At 38.9% G+C, this 21,660-nt stretch overlaps 1 protein-coding gene across 2 annotated transcripts; it reads left to right on the forward strand.

The window, feature by feature from the left end:
- The first annotated feature begins 1,322 nt into the window (after nucleotides 1-1,322).
- stx12 (syntaxin 12) lies at nucleotides 1,323-8,321 on the forward strand. Of its 2 annotated transcripts, none has more exons than XM_088278550.1 (10): nucleotides 1,323-1,455; nucleotides 2,057-2,188; nucleotides 3,779-3,848; nucleotides 4,987-5,086; nucleotides 5,266-5,403; nucleotides 5,716-5,759; nucleotides 6,098-6,203; nucleotides 6,294-6,366; nucleotides 6,803-6,885; nucleotides 7,490-8,321. In XM_088278550.1, exons 2-10 carry the CDS (start codon nucleotides 2,092-2,094, stop codon nucleotides 7,580-7,582), a joined length of 804 nt encoding a protein of 267 aa, XP_088134676.1. In that variant the 5' UTR covers nucleotides 1,323-1,455; nucleotides 2,057-2,091; the 3' UTR covers nucleotides 7,583-8,321. The 2 variants fall into 2 exon arrangements, with proteins under 2 accessions (XP_088134676.1, XP_088134677.1); XM_088278551.1 differs by having other exon boundaries at nucleotides 1,385-1,459.
- The last annotated feature ends 13,339 nt before the right edge of the window (nucleotides 8,322-21,660 follow it).

The raw sequence follows: 21,660 nt of genomic DNA on the forward strand, positions 1-21,660 counted from the left end.
AAATAATGGAAAAAAAGTAATCCAAATGAAAATGTGTCCTCTTCTGCCTACACTAAATATTCTTTGGTTAGTAAGCTACAAATCTATATTTCTATGACTATAGCATTTCTATTCTTTTGAATTCTCGGTCCAGTGACGGGCCTGCTGAAGGCTGCTGGTCATGTCCAAAGCCACTCTGAGAATAGTGAGAGGATGACACCTCATCCTGGATCGGGCTCATTAGTTATTCAGCCTCATTGTTGCCACTGAGCGGACAATGATGCAGCGCCTTTCACCGGCCGATGGCAGCCGATGGCAGGTTGGTCTCTTCTGGACCAATCACAGCCCAGGGCTTTATGGAGAGGTGGTGGCTCACTCAGCCTGGGAGGCATGATTGATATTCATTTAAACAGAGAGAGCTGCCGGCCACTCGTGCTGCCTTAGCTTGTTGCCTGATGGACCAGCTGTGGCCTGAGCTGGACACTCTGCTCCCCAGTCAGCTGTCACAGAGCGTTGTGACACAGAGGTGCGCTTATTCGGGAAGTCAGAAATGGCTGATGTGGGAAACTGCAAACTTCAGCAACACATTAGTTATAGTTGAATTTTAACTGATTTGTTTATCTCTGGCGTCTCATTTTCTGATGTAACTTCCAGTTTAGTGCGCAATGACCACATAGGGTCTCATTAAAAACTTGTATACGCATTGATTTAATTTCAAACTATCATTTTATTACTTCTAATTTTTGCTTTCAGTGAGGAGGTGTTCTAAAGTTGTTTTGAAAATATTTGTTATCTTTTTATTCTTCAATTTGTTAATTTATTCTCAACAGGCCATCTGCATCAGGTCACCGTATAATTTCGTGCCTTGCTGACATCTGGTGGTACGAATTGAAAGTTGCAGTGTATGGAGCAAATAAGAAGACGATGCACTTCAAACCTCGGTTTCAAAACCCTAATGCAATAAACCAAGGTTTTTTTTGTTTTACCATGAATCTATTCAATATTTTAATACTGACATGCTTTCATTTCATCCTGCTGTGTCTGTAACTAGTGTATGTAGTTTTGCTATTTTGTAGCACACTGCCATTTTTTTGTCCTACTGCATTTTCTAAAATTAAAAAAGGCCAGAAATGTAACACTAGTTAAATGATGTTAGAGGTCGCACTTTTTTAATTTAAAAGTGTAAATCAATTTTAATGTGAACTTTTTTCCAAATTATATATTTATCTCCATTTTTTATATACCACACTAATATTCATCACCTTTTGTTTATTACCGAGAGATAAAGGGAAAAAGTAATCTCAAACGTAGAATTTCGTGCGATTTGGCGTCCCTCGATAGTGTCCGCCCAATCCCGGAGTAGCTCCGCCCACTACACGTGACGTCTGTTATCATGTGACCGACCAGGAAGGGCAGCATTTTTTTTGACGGCGAGAGGAAAACATTACGCCTATGTGTTCTTGCACAGCCCAATAAGCAAGTATTATCCTTAATATACATTCTTTAGCATAACGTATCGTTGTTTCTAAACCCACATTACCGGATAAAACCGTAGCAGGTTTAAAGATATCATTAGATGTCAATTTCTTGAATGGTTTTCTGATATTTTAGCGTCACGTAGCTAGAATGCTACCAGCTGAGCAGGGCTCAGTTTTGGCTACGTAACTTTGGTTTAATCCACAGCAGTGTGGATCCGATTGAGAACTAGAGTTGTTCCATCTGGGCCTCCGGCGCCTGTATACATCTTCCACACTATTTATTCTCAACAAATCTAATGTATGTGTTTATGTCATTTGCAGTGAGACATTAGCTGGCTAACTACTCGGCTTGCGCTAGTTAATCAATGTTAGCTGACCTGATTCGAAGTCCAATTAAGTTATAGAATCCTGATTACTCCGGTACCGTACTGCGATCAGCCGTTACAATGTTAGTCACCAGTGAACCAATTTGTTATGCAAATAAAGCTTTGTGGAAAAACAACCATACTGTAGGTTTGCACATTTAACTCTACTGACAATCAAACCATGAAGAGTTAATACGTGTACAGTATTCAACATGTATTTCAATATGTGTACAGCTTAAAATTTCCAGCACTGTACTCGAAGAGCCAACATGTCGTACGGTCAAGACAGTTATCGCCCAGTCCCTCGGGACTTCACCAGCCTCATCCAGACATGCAGCTCCAATATCCAGAAGATCACACAAAACAGTAAGTGCTGTTGCCTTTCATTAATCACTTACTAACTGCATGATCATTTAATATTAGCATATAATTTTCAATTGTCATGTTCAGATACAATGTGATCAAAGAAAACTATTTTTAAATGAACAAAATCAACAATAGGTGTGAGGAACTCATGATGGAGAATTGATGTTAAAAGTTTTAGCCACGCCCTTTTCTGCATTTACCTTATTCAGTGGGGTGTTGCAGATTTGGGACTGGATTTACACTGCATGCGCCCAGTTCCGATTTAATGTCTTGAATGTCTACTTACAATTGAACATTTGAAGTCACACATATCCCATAATGTCAGAACTAAACAATAATACACAAGTAATGGAAATAATAAACATTACATGCAGTTTAATTGACCAGGGCTGACCATTGATTTAATTCGGTGTGGTTTCCACATTACTCCATTAGCCAGGTTTACAAATTAGAATGTTTCACAAATTTAATAATCAAGAGTTTGACACACCTCCTAATGTAGAATATTTTAATTTGATTAACTTGTCCATGCTTTTGCTGTGGATTGGATTTACATCAACTTTTTAATGCATTCACATGACCGCAAGCTTGCATGGCTGCGGTGTAGCAAATCCTTTTTTTTACACTTCACCCACATTTCTCACATCAGATACATATCTGATTTTTATCCACATTTAGCTATCAGCAACTAATCGGTTTATCTAAGAACTATCAAGAATATTTGCTTTATTTGGGCAAAATCATGCCGACAGTTTTCGGTATGAAACATTGCTGATTTACACCCTTGCAACCACTTAAATAATCATTTTATTTCCGTGAAAGCCTCTGTTTGAGTCCATCAAAGCTAAACATTATCATATTTGACGGCGTTTTTAATCGAGCTATTTTACCGGTTTTAAAAAGATTGTGTGTCTCATGTTGTAACTGCTGAGTTCATGTCTAGAGTTAAAATAAAGACAGAGGCCTTTTGTTTTCTCCTAATGAACAGAAAATGGGCTCATGTGATGTGACTGTCACATGCTGCTTCTTAAGCCACTTGCACGCTGGCCTCCCCCGTAAATCGTCTCATCAGAGGCGTTACAGCCGAGATTAATTCACTTGGTGCTTTCCTGCACAACCCACAGAGGCAGAACATCGTCGTGTTCAAAGTGTGCGGTCACAGAGCCAGTTTGGCTCGCCCCATTAAGATAATTCGATACATGGCGACGTCAACGCAAACGTTTCAATCACTCTTCAGAATTCCCAGGTGAACTTGAACGCCACGTTCCCTCTCAGTACCTGACACATCTGACTGTGAGTCGGAAAGGAGTAACTAAAAAAAATGGTGGCAGGGGCTTTAAAGAGCTGTTAGCGCCTTTCACGTTAACCACTTTCAGCATGACAGCTTTCAATTCAAATGGGGAGTGGCTCTCAGCCGTTAAATGTCACATAAACTGGCAGTATCGTTTCTGTTGCAATATTCAGAATTTCTTAAATTAAAGCTCTTAAAAGATGATTGCCACCATGTCACAGCATTTCACAGACTGAGCTTGACCAGACAAGCGGTGCATTTTTCTCTACACTCACATTTTTTTTTCTTTCCTCTCACAGCCGCTCAAATCAAGAACATGGTGAGCCAGTTGGGGACCAGACAAGACAACAGTGAACTTCAGGATCGGCTGTATGTACTAACATGGAAAATTGTCGACTTGAAAGTTTGAACTGTCGCCATCTTAAAACTGTGTAACTGAACAAGCAATTTTTACAAGTAACATTTTAGCAAATTTTAGGTGTCAAGATATAAAACTAAAACGCAAATGAATTAGTAAAATGAGTGGAGTTAAAATAAAGAGGTAGAAAATCACGTTGGAGTATTTCACTATTTTAAACATAACACTAACCCAGGGGTGGGCAAACTTTTTCTTTGGGGGGGGGGGGGGCGGACCAGGAGCTGATGGATGGAGTGTTTTGGTAACCTCACCTCATCTGACAAAATAAATACATTTAATTTTAAATGAAAATGAACCAAAGCATTACAAAAAAATATATGTCTTTGAAAAACCGCAGTATTTAGAAAATAAAACATCAACAAGGTTTATTCATTTAATTTTTTTCAAGTTGGGCGGGCCGCATTAAAATGTTTAACGGGGCCGCATGTGGCCCCCGGGCCGTAGTTTGCCCACACCTGCACTAACTTATATTGATGTAAACCACATGCATATCAGGGAATAGTTATAGATAAATATAAAGTTATATTGAGGAGAAAAAAAAATCAAAATTACATTATTTTTTAGTCGTTCAGCTCGTATGTGATTCTATGTTTTGCTTGCCATTGAGTCACATGACTGATGGAGTTTTTTTTTTCTTTTCAAGGCATTATGAATACTCGGTAATGTAAAATTACACATCGCTAAAGCAACATTCACGTTAATATCGTAGGCGATTTATATGCCTGGACATGTTACAATGATATTCTCCTCGTCATATTTACCTGTCTTGACTTTGCTCATTTTGGGCAAAATGTCGGACAAAAGCCCACAAAGCAGCGATTATCCTTTGAAGCCCACCAAACAATGTCATGTGAAGTACCCCGAGATCTTGTACGCGTAACACACTCGGGCAGTTTGACTTTTAATAATCCCCCAATGCTACAATAAATTTCCATACAAGCGCCAAAGGGGTTTTCAACAGCAGAGCTATTCAAAAACACAAAACACGTGTACCATTCTTTGCGCAACAAAAAAAAAAAACATGATGTCATAATAAAAGCTTCTGGCGCCGTGTTTCTTTCTAACCATGAACTGTTGCCGTTTCCTCAGGCAGCAGATACAACACTACACTAACCAGCTTGCAAAAGAAACCAACAAGCACCTGAAGGAGTTGGGCTCCGTTCCTTTGCCACCATCACCCTCGGAGCAAGTTAGTACAGCAATTTTTAACAAATGACCCCGTTCTGTGAGATGACATATTATAATTGTTGTTTATTTTAGTATACAGAGTGCCGCGCTTGTTGACGACTGTCCCATCAAAGCTTGTGGCGTTCTCTGAATTTCTTTTCATGTCCTAACTGTGGCCTTTCTTCACGCTGCGGTGTCCAGAGGCAGCAGAAGATTCAGAAGGAACGGCTGATGAATGATTTCTCCGCCGCGCTCAACAACTTTCAAGCAGTCCAGAGGCGTGCGGCGGAGAAGGAGAAGGAGTCAGTGGCCCGAGCAAGAGCTGGATCTCGCCTATCAGTACGTAGCAGGCGGTGACATTTTTATTAAAAATGAGCTGGAATAGTTTTTTTCTTATTGGACTCTCGTTTTGTTGCGAGTCAAAATTTGGCCAGTCAAAAATGCCGTGTCATATCACTTGTGTTGCTCCACCATTTGTGTTCAGATATCAATCCCATCAGTTAGCATGTCAGCGGTGTAGTTTGTTAGCTTTAAGCTAATTGGACCTTTTTAAGGCAAAGCTTCCAAAGTTTAAAATTCAAATTTAAAAATATTTATGTTTAATTTGATAGTCAAGCCAGATGAGCAGCAGTTGTTTTCTTTCTCCTTCAGGCGGACGACAGTTTGCGAGATGAAAAGCTTGTGTCTTTTGATAAGTAAGTGAATTCCAGGTATTCATATTTTTTTCCAGTTATGAGATTTCAGTGGTTTGGAAATTACTTTTTTTTTTTTATTCTGACGAAAATTCTGGATTTTTATTTAATGTAAATTTATTTTTATTTGAGGAATTTTTTTTTTCAGGACTTTACAATGACCACTCAGTATTATTATTAATGATATGGTTACTTGTAGCGTCAATATTGTTGCCCGCATTGACAATAGTTTTTTGTCACGAAACATGGGGCAAAGTTATTGAATGAAACCGTGTCAGTGTCAACCCACATACACACACACACAGATAGAAACCAACTTTTCTGTGTTTTATGGCCAACAGTCAGGATGACTGGAGTCAAATGACCGTTCAGACGGAGGAGGCAGCCATCACAGAGGAGGACCTGGAACTTATTAAGGAGAGAGAAACCAACATCCGACAGCTGGAGGTCAGAGTCTTTCTCCGGTTGTTCATCACCATCTCAAAATTCACGTTCCCTCTCGTCACATTTGTTTCTTGTTCTTGTTGGTTGTTATAGTCGGATATTATGGATGTCAACCAGATTTTTAAGGACCTCGCAGTGATGATTCATGATCAAGGAGAGATGATTGGTGAGAAGATGCAGTTTTTCTTGATCAAAACACAAAATGCCAAATCATTTGTGCTAAAAAAAATAAAACAAAAATAAATGAGTGGACTAATTCGTGAATAAGTCAAATAAACTCAATACATTTATTACTTTTTTGCAAAATTTTCCCAACAATTATATTTACATTTTCATCCATGTCTTGTTTTTTTAAATAATTAAATAAAATAAATAAATAAAAATAAATAAATAAATAAAATTACCTAAATTCATCCTTATATCGCCAGCTCCTGATTTGGAAGAGTTAAAAAAAATATATACATATATCAATATATATATATATATATATATATATATCATGTCGTAGCTATGTTATAAAATGTTATAAAATGCCTATTGTGTCGGGATCTACATTATTGTCACATACCCTTCCTGTACGCTGTGCATTTGCGGTCTTGCAGATAGCATTGAGGCAAATGTGGAGAATGCTGAAGTTCACGTCGAGCGAGGAGCAGAGCAACTACAGAGAGCCGCTTACTACCAAGTAAGTTGCTCTTTAGTGTTGATAAACTATCTGTAGTGTATTTGGTCCTGGACTGAGGGAGTTATTGAATTACTTGGTGTCTTTTCGCAAGGAATTCGTCTTCTTGGGTGTGTTTGGGTTTATTATCATGTTGCAGCAGTCTTGGCGTCCTCTGAACTAAATAAGTTTCTTGGTCTCATCAGACCACAGGAGCTGGTAGTTACAGGTTTTCTTGTGTATCACGTCAGTTTCAGTCTGAGCACTGACAGGCTCACCTTCTATCTTTCAACCTCTCTTCAAGTAGAGCAGCATTTCAGTTTTTCAATTTTGAACTTCCAGTTCCCAGAATGAGACTGTAAGAGTAATAACACCCAATTTAACACACTTGCCTCTCCACTCATACCTGAGACCTTGCAACAGTAACGAGTCATGTGAGACACCAGCAAGGGATAATGGCTACCGGTAATTGGGTCCAACTTGGACATTTTCACTTAGGGGTGTGCTCACCTTTGTTGCCAGCTGTTTAGACATTAATGGCTATGTCTTGAGTTATTTTAAAGGGACAGTAACCTTTAAGATTGATGTCCCTTTATTCCCTGCTAATGTTTTGTTTTCCTTTTGACAGCAAAAGTCCCGGAAGAAGATGTGCATCCTGGCATTAGTTTGCTCCATTGCGCTGGTCATTCTTGGAATCATCATCTGGCTTGTGTCTAAGTGACTTCACTCCATGTTAATTGCATCATTGTTATTACTATATTTTACGCTGACCTCCTCCCACCTAAAAGTACCTGCTTGGCAATCACCAAGAGTGCAGATAAAATACTGTACTGCTTACATTATCAGGATCGCCGGTATAGAATAGTGCAGAGCTGCAAACATGCCAAGCTCGACTTACCACCGATTATTATTATTATTTTTTTCCTGTAAAATAGCACAATTGAACTGTGTTTTAAGGGGAACCTAGGTGAAGTTGGGGAGTGATTTATTTGTTTTCCTTTTCTGCACTAACACTGTCACTATTTCAAATATTTAATTATTGCAATTAGCAGACCAAACCAGGACAGAATATAAAAGGTTATGAAATTTATGGGCTGTTGTGTGTTATTATTTTGGTCATCTCTTCTTGTGGCACCTTCTCATTTAAATAAAAAAAAAAAAGTGTGGATACTGCACAGTTCAAGTGTCGAGTGAGTAAGCCAGTTACAAATACTTCTGAGAGCTGGCTGGGGCCTTCGAGTAAACACACGTCCAGGATGACTCCAAGCGGTGATTGTAGTATAACTGTTGTGTACATGTCTTAACAGATAAGCAGTAAATCCATATTTGTAAATATTACACTGTTCTGCATAACAGCCTGCCATATACAGTATATCTCAAACGCAACGCCTGTCCTAAGAAGCATTTGCATTGATTTATATGACTTGTCAGTATATGTAATAAATGTCTTGATTACAGTATTTTCATTGTGTGTGTCTTTTTTTTTTTTTTTTTGTGATTCTCAGTCAAAAAATAGAAGTGGTTTCAACTGATCTTTTGATTGTATAGAAGTTTTTTTTCTTAAAAAATCATGGAGTGGATATAATATAGGACTTGAGGGTGTTTGAATTGAAGTAGCGCTTAATTGGCTTTAGTACCACGAGGGGGCGCTGATGTCTTTTGCATTGGAGGTTTGCATGTTGTTGCGGACTGTGGAGGGAGTTCAGACCCATGATTATGAATCCAATGGTTGTTGTTATATGCACTATGCCATCACCCCACCTGTAAAGCTAATGATAAATTTGATTCCGAAAATAAATGAATCACGTTCACACTAAAGTGGGATATTATATGATCACGTGGTTGCAAAAAGGTGAGCAGGATTACACAATAATTAGAAGGCGGAGTCTGATACTCAATGTGAGTATAGGGCAGGTGTCATGCTGCATGAGGTAGGAAAACCACCACGGAGTAAAGATGCAGGTCAGAAAAGTTCTGAATATCATGAAAAACAAAATGATGTGTTAATTTCTCTGCACTTAAAAGTAAGGTGGATACTACTTCGTAAATCCGCTGGGATATAAATCCCAATAAAAGACAGTTTGGCAACTTCTAGTTCTCAGAGCTCACACATAAAAGAAGCACACCAGGAAAAAAAAATGTGAATCTTGAAACACATTTGTGCATTGAAAAATTGTAATAAACTAAAATATAACAGTATGTTATTGTATATTGTATATATTTCAAATCCCCAAATATATTGAATGTTAACCAGGATGCAAAACAGGGAGACATTACAATTTACTCTACAAAAAGCAAAAATTTGAATCTAACAAAAAATAACTTGGTAGTGTAGTGATAGATTCTGCGGCCTTTCACGTAGTTGGTCCGTGTTCGATACCTGCCTCTGATAAATAACCAAGACCAGAAAAAAATTCGGTGGGCATCCAATATTAAATCTGTGCCACGCAAGTCATTGCAAGTGACACGCTATGGGCACTCCCATTGGCACAAGCTGAAAGCCAAACAGCGCACTTTTGAGCTCTTAAAATGGACCGAGGTGATAAATGTCCTATTTGGGGGAAACTAATTAAAGATGAAATACTACACTTCAATCGCAAGTTCACTGTTTTATTTCAAAGCCATGGTGATGGACAATCATAAAAGCTTTCCAAATCCATTTGGACCCGACTCTATATTGGGTGGCGACTGGAACATTTTGCAGGCCCTTATTGTTATTATTGCACAGTAAAGTTACATCACCTAAGAGCAAATAATGGCGTGTCCAGTTTGAGAGCTTTATACTTTATTACATTAGTCTGTCTTTAATCAGTCGCTAATCTGCTCTGCATACAGCTGCCAGAGTCAATCTTCATCAATGGCACACAGGTGCGTGAGAAGGAACAACGATGTGTTGTCAAAAGACTTTTTTTTTTAACGACTGAGGGGAGATTACTTCCATTTCTGCCTTTGACTGGCTTTTTTTTTTTTTTTTTTGACTCGCATGCTTGAGAGTGGCAGCTCTCACTCAGCATACATTCTATTCATGTCCACTACGGAATCAATCCCAGCTGCCTCCGCAAACTCAATGCCAGCTGAATATTTGGAACTTCAAAGTTAAAACGGAGCCAAAATTTGAAACTTAATACAAGCCGTCAACCAAGTACCATCTGTGTACATTACATTAAAGAATAAGTCGCCTTTGTACATTTTCATTCCAGAAGTGCAATTACATATCGTTTTATTCGCTACGATCATGTATAACAGCCTTGTAATTTCATCTCGTTCAATGGATGTTTTCATCATCCACTTGAGTTGACTTCTTTCAAGAATCCGTGTGCTCTTCCGTCTTGGTAAAGTCACACTATTCATTCAAATTCAAATGTACAAAAGTGAATCCCAGCCTGTCGAATTAAGCGATTAAAGTTGATAATCGAGTTAACATTTGTGAAGTCAGTACTACAATTACTCCACTCCATACGCTTGTCAGTTAGTCCCTTAATCGTTGTGCATTATATTAGTTTCGGACTTAGCTATAGATTTTATTTTGTTTTGAATTTTTTTTTTATTCAGTTGTAATTATTTTTTTAGAGTCCATTTGTTAATTTTTATTGGATCGAAAGGCTTCAGTTTAGTTTAGTTTTGGTATTAGGTTTTTTTATTTTTTTTTTGGATGGTGTATTTGTTGGGTGGGACACAATAAGTCAAAATTTCCCTGTGTAAAAACATACTACAATACCAAAAATAAATACAAAATAATAAATGACTCACGGACGAAAAGAATAAAAAGGATCATCAAAGATATTGACAAAAAAAAAAAATCAAACATTTTCACTATAATTATAGTTCATTTTAGTTGTTTTGTTAGTTTTAGTTAACTGTAATAACACTGGAAGTGTACATATTAAGAAATACAAATACCCGCCACCGGGTCGACCTTGTCATGCTTATCCAACGCTAATGCTGTGAGCTAACCTCATTTGCGTTGAGATAAAGGATAGTCCATCAGTGCGTAAAATGTTCTCCAGGAATTTTTTAGGCTTGTCCTTGTACTTGTTTGGCAAATTACAGCCTGCCCTTCCTATTTTTGCTAATGAGTGGTTTGCACCTTCTGGCATGCATCTTCCGATGTGGCCTCTGTATACGTCTTTTACAAACAGTAGATTGACCACTAGACCTTCCTCTCTGCTTTGTCGAGGTCGTTGCTGATGTCACGAACAGTTGTTGTCTTTACGGTTCTCACGATGTTTCTGTTGATCTCCTGCGGCTGTTTTACTTGATCTGCTGTTTCACGTCTGTTACACAGCACACCGGTGGTTACAAAACACCATAATATATATATATATATATATATATATATATTTAAACACTCTAAATTAAACTTCTGTCGGTCTCAAAAGATGTCAATGGAAAAATCCCAACCATTGTGTGTGTGTGTGTATAATCTCCAAGTGATGTAATGCTGTGGGGAAAAAGCATGCCGAGAAAAAAAAGAAAGAAAGAAATCTAACCAGGCACCGTGACTGATAAGAACCAATACAACATACAGTTTGCACCAGAATGGGAGTGTTGTGTTTACATTCCAATTTCTTGCATCACATTTTCCATAAGGTTCACCATGGGTTAATTAACAGGAGCAATGGATAGCAGATGTCAGTCATGCCTTGACGATGCACGCGGTGTTTGTTTACGCACACTTATACGCTGGTCTGCACAGATATTGGATGGCTTGCAGTGTCAGTATTTACTTTCATCACAGGAAGAATTGTTAAAATGTTGATGATGACGTCAAGTCTCACACGAGCACGACATTTCTATCTGCATCATTCCCACCCAAATATCATGTCATGGTGACGCACAGAAGTGTGTCCCCCTCCTGCGGTGGTTGAAACCGCGCCTGACTTGAACTGGCAGACATTGTGCCTGATCCAAGCCTTGACGCACTTGATGTCACACCAATGTTTTGCCTCACTGCGGCAATAGTATTGCAGCAACGCTAGAATTTGGAACGCTGCGGACATCATGAGGCTGCTCAACAAAGTAGACTTCACAAACTCACCGAGAAACTTTGCTGAGAATCAGGAACTGCAAACAACTCATGTATAAAAACTAAATCTGAATGCCAATGCTTTGAATAGAGAAACAGAACTGGTCGTATTGCGCTGAAAGAAAGTGATGCACATGCCTCTGGGCTGCTGCTCAGTATAATATAAGATGTGTACAATTCAAATATGAAATATATATGAAACTGCTGCATTTATCAGTGGCAAGAAGTGCAAGATTTTACACTGGAGTCAAGTCAATCTCCCGACATAAACCCTATAAAGCACGGATTGCAACTGGAAGCCCCCAGGCCACATTTTTGAAAAATAATCCAAATTTTTCCATGATTCGTTTTAAGTTGTAATAACACAGTTCACCACTAGAAGGCAGCCATCACCTAATGATGTTTTTTTTTCAGAGAAAAAGAAGGCATGTGATAGGAAAAAGCCGGAAAATGCATCTTTTAGGTAAAATAGGAAGCAGACTAAATGTTCATTGAATTTAAAGAAACGCCTGTGTGCCTAGTTTACGCAAAATATTTCAACTTAAGTCACGACGACATGTTGCACAAAGTGGCCAGAGCTGTTCTCGTCGTTGATCTCAAATCAATAGTGCACAAACAACCGATTACTTTCCCACAAGAACTGTTGACAGTTGGTTTAAAGTGTACGAGGACTTATTAAAAATAGTGTGCTCGGTCATATGTGGTCCCCCAGTAGCACTGATTTAAAATGATGTCACCCTCTGTTATTCATGCTCTGCATCCCTGTTAAACAAACAACAAGAAAAAAAAAATTAAATAAAATACAATTTAAAAAATGACACAATACTATGCAATACAACTTTATTTATATAGCGCAGTTCACAAAAAAAGTCAATGGTCCCATTTTATTGTCATGATCTGTGTCGTTGTCAATTTTATTTTGATTGAATTAAATTTTTGTTTGTCACATTTTCCTTGTCTTAGCTTGCTTATTAGGTCTTGATCACCACCTGTTCACTTCTCCCAGCCCTTTATGTGAACCAATCAGCCCCCCCCAGCACCTGGTGTCTTGCCCAGGTGTATCTCATTGTCTCGTCAGTTTGCTTGTATTTAGTTCCCTGCTTTTTTTTTTTCCCCTCTCAGTCTTTTTATTTGGTTCATTGTTGCTGAGGTCATGTCATGCTTCCTCTTGTTGTAGTTTTGTTTCCTTGATGCTTTGAATTTACATTTGTTTAGACTTTAAAGACCAAGTGTGAGGTAATGTCCAAAAAATGTAAGATAATATCAGTTATAAAAAGAAATCATAAATAAAAACATATTGTTGTATATTGTCCAAGTAATAATTTTCCCGTTGTTTGTCATCTTTAGATAGTCCTATACTAGTAGACATAAATAAAGTATATCTCTTGAATCATAAATTGCAAGTGAATTCACAGTAAGATGGACTCGTGTTTGGCAGTTTTCCAAGAGGACGTGGCATCTTCATCAAACGAACAGAAAGACACTACGTGGTTTTCAAAATTGATTTTCATCAAACCTACCTTTTGCAAACCATATATCATAAGTATAACGGGTGTGAAAAGAGACTTCTTCAAGGTGCTTGAAACAAAGAACACTCGTAGACTCCGGCGTAAATTAAAGCCTGGCTTAATAACTGGGCAGGCAGGCCAGAGAACTATTGGCATAAAATGAATTGAAAGCCAACCCTCCCCACTCTTTTTAAGGATTAAATGCTGTACATCAATTTATTCTGTATTTCTGAAGTGATCAAAACATGGTTCAATTTAGTGGTCCCCGACCACAGGGCTGTGGCCCGGGTCGTGTTCGCAGGCTACTTGGGAACGGGCCGCGACAGGTTGGGGTAAAAAAAACAAAAAAAACTTGTCGTTGAAGCATGTCAGATGCTAAACGTCTTGGTCGCATTGCACATTTATTGAACACACAAGCTAGCGAAAAGAGTAACAATAGCATGTGGTTTGTGGCGTAAAAAAAAAATGGAGACCGTTGCTTTAATTAAGGGAGTTAATTACTCGTCTTTAAAAAGTCTACATTCTCATTTGATAAAATTTGAGTTGAGTCAGACAAAATCTGTACTACATCAGAGCAAGTCTCCTGTTCATTCTCGTCTTGAGTGTATTTTTAGAGCAGTGTCCAGTATGGAAACATCCATCCATCCATCCATTAACTAAACCGCTTATCCTCACAAGAGTCCCAGGCATGCTGGAGCCTATCCCAGCTGTCAGAGTAGCCACATTTTTATGTCAAAGCGCTCATCACTTTCAAGCATAGAAACCGGCATGAAGGTGCTGATTTTGGAGCTTTAAAGATCTCAGACACATTTTCAAGACAGGGTTGAGGTATGAGGAATAGTCCAAGTATCGCGTAACTACTAGAACGTGAAATTGTTCTGCAACAACAAGATTGAATAAATATAACCAAATGTTTATTGATTTTACATGCTGTAAAACTGAGGATGATTTTAATATCCTAATTTAGTGTGTGGAGTTATTCTGAATACAAGTCTTCCTTTAGCTTCAATAACATCTGAAAATGTGTTAAATTCTTGTAACTGGCGCTACTAGCTGAGACAGCAAAACTGTCAAAGATCTGAAGAAAGAGCAAAGGGTGGAAATGTCTTGATTCTTTTGGCTTTTACTGTAACCAAGGCACACCTGTGAAACGATCGTGCTCTTGAGTCAACATCTTGATCTCAAAAGAGGATGGATTACGATTGTATTACTAAAATGCTGACTAATACAAATTTCGACATCTTGCGAATGGGAGATTTAAGCCTTGCGTTTTCACGGAGGGCATTTAAAACAGTCTATTTGTTTTATTCAAGATACTGATAAGTGATTCCCGTCCCTCAAGGACAACTTCAACTCTACGCGCTGCAAGGAGAGACGTCAGAGTGACGGGACGCCCTTTGAGCGGCCCATTGTCCACAGTCACACTTGGTTTATTAAACCAAACAAAAGACAGTCCACTCTTGGTGATGTCATGACTCTGCATGCGCTTTCTCTAAACAAAAAGAACTGAATAGTAACAGCCAGCGGTTAAAATAGTAAATAAGGTTTTAATTATTTTTTCATTTGTGAAGCATATCCCCGACTATTGATGTAGTAGTGATGGAAATGTTGTTTGAAGGCTGCCGTCTTCTTCACAATAGCAGCATACAGTATGTCGCGTGCCAAACTCAAGACCCCGAGGCTAGAACCTTTAAATAAATAAAGTCTGTCCATCTCATGATTCTAACCAAATTGATTTGTTCTTTTTACTTGGGCAGAAAACATGAAGCAAATTACAGATGTTCTTTAATTCTTTTTTTTTTACTAGATATTAGAAGCATTTCCCCCCCACAAAAAAATAATTTCTTCATATAAAGTGAACAACAGTCTCTATTAGAACTCAGACGCCAAAATCTGTGTTCGTTATTCGTGGTAATGTGCAAGAACCGAATGACGAATGAAAATCAGTTTGAAGGATTCTATTATGTTAATAGTATTAGCTTCAACATTTACGTGACAGAATTTCAATCATTAACAGGTTCGTATATGTAACAGCTATTAAGCATTTATTAACGTTTTTAGCCGTCAATGGTATTAAATGAGTTAAACAAAAATAATTTATCACATGAAACTACAAGTACAGTGCATGGTAATGACACGTGATTGTGTTTACTGATTATTATATTATTCTTATTAAATGTGTTGGGCTGAAGATTGCAGGATGCCTATTGGGATAAACCGGGGAACCAGAACCTTGGGACGACCTGCCCTTGGACTTGGACCCGTGAGTTGCGAAGACAGGAGAAAGAGAGATGTCAACCAACATTGACCTCTGATAGAGAAAGCTGTCTAAGTGAAAATCATTTGAGAAAGCGTGGTTTTCTTGACTCCATCTATCTCGGATGCGGGTCCTTGCAAGGATAAGGAAAATAGCCCAGATATCTGACTTGTGCTATTCCGTAACTCCAGAGAATCAAAACTTGGATCAGTTGTTGAGTTTTTATTTGACATTTTTCCTTCTTGAATATAAAAACATACACAATTTAGTTAATTACGGGTTTATTCCCTAGTAATATGCATTTATTTGCTGACCAAATTCAAACAAGTTACTTATCATGCTTTTTACGAAAACCGCTTGGTCCAACAAAAAAATCCAACCTTCGGAATGTCAAGGAGAGTATGGAATCCTGAAAATAATTCAGGTCAGCTCAAATATCTTTATAAATGGGGAAACTGGGGGAAAAGGAAGGGAATAATCAATTGGAAACATTTAAAATGGATCTTAGCGTAGTTTCACTCCCAGATGTACCTGATGCAGAGTTCTGTTCCTGAACAGCCAAACACGTAATTTTCCCTCAAATCAAGATGAATTAATTTATATAAGTGGGCTAAGGATATGTTCAGTCAATTAGAGAGCTGAGAGTTGGTCATATATATATTTACAATGGGATGGAAACAAGAATGATTGAATGATCCAGAACAGGGCAGCCAAATAGTGGTAAGGAGTGGTGTCACAGGAGGATTGTGGGGAGCGAGCTAAGCGTACGCACGTTACACACTTTGGGTGGGTCGCACTGACTCTTTGAAAATTGCTCTGGCCACCTCATCCACCTTTTCCCCTCTTTAATTACTTACACATGGGCCAAATGTTGAAGCTGGAAAGCCTTCAAGGGCTTCTCTCGTCTGGGTGTGTGCGAATGTACTAAGAGGGAACGTGGAAGAAGGGTGGGCAATGGGGGGAGGTGATGTGAAATGCCACCCCGATCCTCAATAAAGGACCGATGGGATTACGTTGGTATAAAAAAATCCCCCTTCGTCTTGTTCTTGACGGCTCACAGCAACACCGAGCAATGCATTCTGGGCCACCAGATCGAGTGGCGACCTGGTGCGTCTTATCCAGCCTGTCAAAAGCGAGGCATGCTTGTCCTCGCTTGGTGCCAGTGGTATTTCCTCTCCTCCTAGACCTGCTCCAGCTGCAGTCTTTGGGGACAGATCCATCTCTGCCAGTTCCTTACAAGGCTGTCAGCTCCCAGCCAGGCTACTTTCTGTGGTTTAGTCAAAGCAGACTTCATGTCCGAGCATTTATCCTCTTAAGACTCTAGCAACCGATCAATAGAGGGCCTCATAGGCTTAGAGGTTAGCCGTGCCGCAAGATAGCTTGATCTCTGGGACTTTCACAGCCTGTAATGCCTTGTGGATAAATTGTCTGATTGTCAAGTGACCAGAAATAACATACTGCAATTCGTATAAAATTATATATTGATTGTTTTAATCCTCAAAGTGTTTATCGTGATTAACCTTTATCGCAATTGCCTGATTGAGTTACATGAAGCAACAGATGATGTCTCTTCAAGATTATTTTCCCAGTCTTAGGGCACTCCCGGATTGGCTATAGTTTGGTCATTGTCATATATGCGGAGTCAGTCACTTTTGCGATTTTAAATAGTGAACAGGATTATGATGTACGATTGTCGGATGTGACGAGCAGATCAGGGGAGGTAAAAAAATGACATTTAACATCGCGCTCCCACCATAGGATGATCACTCCAGATAATCTATCAGCTAAATCTTTGCTGACTTTGATTGCAAGGTGAAGGGAAATATTCAACCCTGGCCCGATTGCTTTAGGCTCAGCTTGACTCTAAACCAGGGGTCCTCAATCCTGTTCCCTGAGGACCGGTATCCTGCCTGGTTTCCATACATCCCTGCTACAACACACCGGATTCAGATAACCAGCAAGGTCTGCGGACGCTAGGTAACGATCCTGATCTGTTGAATCAGGTGTGTTGCAGCAGGAGAACAGGGGAACAGGGTTGAAGACCCCTGCTCTAAACTGATATTCAACCACCCGCATAAAAAAAAAAACAACAAAAACTTATTTAAATCAGATTTTTCGTCACTATGTAAGACGGCACACAACAAGTTTATGTTAAGAGTAAAACTAAGAGGACCACATGCCAGTCTCTCTGTTTGCAGCCGCTGCTTGGCTGCAAGGAACAACACAGACACCTTCTCTATTACTCCCGCCATCTTTCTGACTGTCTGAATTTTCATAAATGACCCTTCGGCCCCCTCTTTTCTCATTCAGACACCCCCCCCCCTTGGTTTTTCTCTCTGGTGGAAAACCATGTCTGCTTTAGTACTTTGCATTCCTGCGGTTTGACTGGCACTTCCTGCCATGAGCGAGAAGTACGGCTGTAGAAAGGAACATTCCTTCAAGCCTTGTAGATTTTTCAGGACTGTTTTTCTACCTCTCACATTCCCCTTGCATTTATGATCCTGATGAAAATGTCCCAGTTTACAATGTAATGAAAAACCTATGGGAAAAATGGAACATCTAAGTCTTGAATGCAGTACTTCTCTCGTCGCTTGTGGTGTTTATCTGCAACGGCCTGCACATGCTAAAGATTATTTTTCACCTCTTATTTCTGTAATGTGTAAAAAAAACTCAAACGGTTAAATTGAATCAGACATTATAGAAGACTTAAAACCATGAATTAAGTTTGCTTTCTAATTTGGATATATTCATGAACAAAACATCTTTTGTGTTTTCACTCACAGCAGCAGCACTTCATCAGCATCAGTTAGTCCTCGCATGTGGCACCTGCAGCAAACAAAGATTTCTCCCCCCTCGTGTTATCAACTTCACTGTCCTTTCGAGTAGAACATACCAACTGGCTTTGACATGATAGTGATTCCATGTCTAAATGGTGGATCTTCTCCCAGCCTACCTGCCAAGTCATGAGCAGAAAACCTCAAGTCGGGGGCAGAATTATGTGAATAATAATCGGCCTCACTGTTACATCACCAACTGACAGACGCTTTTCAGGGAATAGGCACCTCACAAAAGATTTCCTTGGTTGTTTGATTTCACATTTGGCAGCCATCATAGTCAATTTTCCATAATATGTTCCTTTCCATCCAAAACTTTCCAATGGATGGATATCCATAAAACACAGTAAAAAATAGAGTAATAAAAAGCCAGACATGCACAATATAATCACACAGATCATTCAGTGGTGAAAGACCATCAGAGCTAGTGTGCAAAAGTGCATACTGCAGGTGTCACCGGAATTAGTAGGGAAAAAAATTTATTGCATAACAGCTCAGAAATTGTTGATGACTTTTAATGTTGGTTGTGACAGTTCCGGAGAACAACAGGTGAGGAACAATAAAATTCAAAACCAAGTCCATATGTAATTGCAGCACAGCAGCACACAACCACAAGGACAGGCAAACAGAAACCAGTCAGGGCCAAGGCAGAATTCCAACTGTAATCGAACGTGTTATTATTCGATTTATTTGTCCATTACGGAAATCCCGCGAGGAGTCTATCCCGGCTGACTTTGAGTGAGTGACTAAACACACTCCATTGATTAGTCGCCAGTCAATCCGAGGGCATATACAGACTATTCCTATTCAGGCCTGCTCGATTAACCGATTTTGAACCGTAACCGAATTTTCTGGCTAAAACGATTTTAATAACGTTCAGATCGGTACGCTAGATTTTTATATCGCAGCCCGGAACAACAACATCCATGGATACCGCCAATTCTGATACGTTTGCTCCGGCATTTAGTTAATAAAGCAAAAGTAGGTCTGTTGTGTGGAAATGGTATTCGTTTCATCGAGACGGACACGGATCAAAACAAATAAACTCAAGCAACTTGTTTTTTTATCTTCTCTCATGTTTGATTTTGTTTCAGATGGTATATGCACTTTTTTCTTTTATTGGTTTAATTAAGAACACAGCTGAAGTTTGTTAAGTAAAATGCTGTTAGTCCCAAGGATTTGTTCTATGTGTAGTAAAATGTTGTGTAAATAAAAGACATTCTAAATACTTTATTTTTCACTATTTGTATTTAACAAAGAAATCGTAATTGTTTTCGAAAAAATCGGGTTGGAGAGAAAATAATCGGGATTTTTTTGTTAGGCAAAATCTAACAACCCTACTACTATTATGGTATACTTCAGGTGTGGGCAAACTACGGCCCGGGGGCCACATGCGGCCCGTTAAATGTTTTAATCCGGCCCGCCGAAAAATGTAATGATGATGACCTTGTTATTTTCTAAATATTATTATTAATGTTTTTTCAAAGACAGATATATTGTTGTAATGATTTTGTTCTCTTTCATTTAAAATTAAATGTATTTATTTTCTCCGATGAGGTGAGGTTACCAAAACACTCCATCCGTCTGCTACTGGTAAGGCCCCTCTTTTAGAACCCATTTTGGCCCGCCAATCAAAAACTTTGCTCACCCCTGTTTTACATGCTTCCGGAGCACATAAAACAGCATACCTGGAGAAAATGTCAACGCCTTACACTTGACAATCGGAGCCAGAACCATTTGATTGTGAGGCAGTCATGTAAACAACTATGACACCATGCTGCACGTAACCGTTTCAAGTAATCCCATATCATCATTATCTCTTCACCCTTCACTCACAAATCTGCTGTCTTGTTTGGCTAGGTCTTTGCATTTTCCAGTGGACAATTACATAATGTACTGACAGCCAAAGACACAAGAGCAAAATCTGCGCTGGATACATTACAAGCATTCGTCAAACGAAACTAATAATAGTTTTGGTCGGTACAGAAAGGTCAACATGCTTAGAAATTCTGTCTCAAGATTACATATCACTGAGAGTCTAGCAAGTGACATCTTCGCAACAACTTTTTTATGAATCTCCTAGACTGCATCAGATAAATGAAGGTCATGGATAAAATCTTTTCTGGCTTTGATTTTTGTGCCCACTTAACATTCCTCTTTCTGCTTTCTCGACTACCGTTGTCGGAAAGTAACACGCTTTGTCAGGGACCAACTGCAATTCTTTCTTTTTTCCAGTTTATTTATCAGCTTTTCCAAAGAACAAGCCGTTATTCCCATAATCGAATTCCTCACATACTCCAACGACCTCAAAGAATTCCATGGTTGGTTTTCAAATGAGGAGTCGCATGATCTCTTATGTTTTGTATACATTATTGTATATAATGTGGGTTGCAGTATATTTTTCTACAGGACACATGAACCTTCTGTGCGGTCCTGACACCAGTTTACTTGATTACATTTTTGAGAAAATGCAGAACTTTCCTGTTTTTTGCTCATTGATTGATGGCACAATACACTGGTGTGGTGGTCAAGACCGCACCTACCGAGGCTGAGACATTTTAAACGCTCGAGAGGATTGAGACCAAGACAAGACTAAGACTTTTGGAAGTTGAGACCAAGACAAGACCAATACTATTTAGTTTAATTAGGCTGCATTATACAATGCTGGTGTGAATGTGAATGATTGTCTGAGATAGGCTGCAGATCCCTGGGCTTCTGAACAGGATCAGTGGAAAGGCTTTCTTTAACACTTTCACTACCAACTGAGTAAAAAAAAAAAGACGTATTTAGCCGTCAATGGTATTGAATGAGTTAACAACTGAGCTATAATAGCCACGGCTTGGGTAGCCAAATGAGCCTTTCTTGCTTGGTGAGCTAAGGGATTACAAAACGGGAGGGAAACAAAAGCATTTAATAAATACGGTGTGAAGTGACAATTCCCAGATGTTTGCGTTTTTTATTTGCTGGTATTGGGGCTCAATTACAAACTGTCCTTAAAAACAAATTTGTTCCACTAATACGATCAAGACCAAACTCCAAACCAAAAGGACAAAAAAAAAACATTAAAGCCACCAACAAATAAAGTAACAAAAAAAACTACAATAATTGATTGAGGTGATAATAGAATAACAATTATGAGCAATATCGCTCAACACAATGAACACAAAACTACCA

This window comes from Idiotropiscis lumnitzeri, chromosome 16 (genome assembly GCF_059441095.1).
Source record: "Idiotropiscis lumnitzeri isolate Australia: NSW breed Sydney's pygmy pipehorse chromosome 16, RoL_Ilum_1.0, whole genome shotgun sequence".
Taxonomy (NCBI): Eukaryota; Metazoa; Chordata; class Actinopteri; order Syngnathiformes; family Syngnathidae; genus Idiotropiscis; species Idiotropiscis lumnitzeri.

Bases quoted from the DNA above. Each gene is read 5' to 3' on its own strand.
- stx12 (XM_088278550.1), top strand. From the start codon at position 2,092: ATGTCGTACGGTCAAGACAGTTATCGCCCAGTCCCTCGGGACTTCACC. The intron at 5,760-6,097 runs GTAAGTGAATTC...TATGGCCAACAG, and splicing joins AAGCTTGTGTCTTTTGATAA to TCAGGATGACTGGAGTCAAA. The intron at 6,886-7,489 runs GTAAGTTGCTCT...TCCTTTTGACAG, and splicing joins AGAGAGCCGCTTACTACCAA to CAAAAGTCCCGGAAGAAGAT.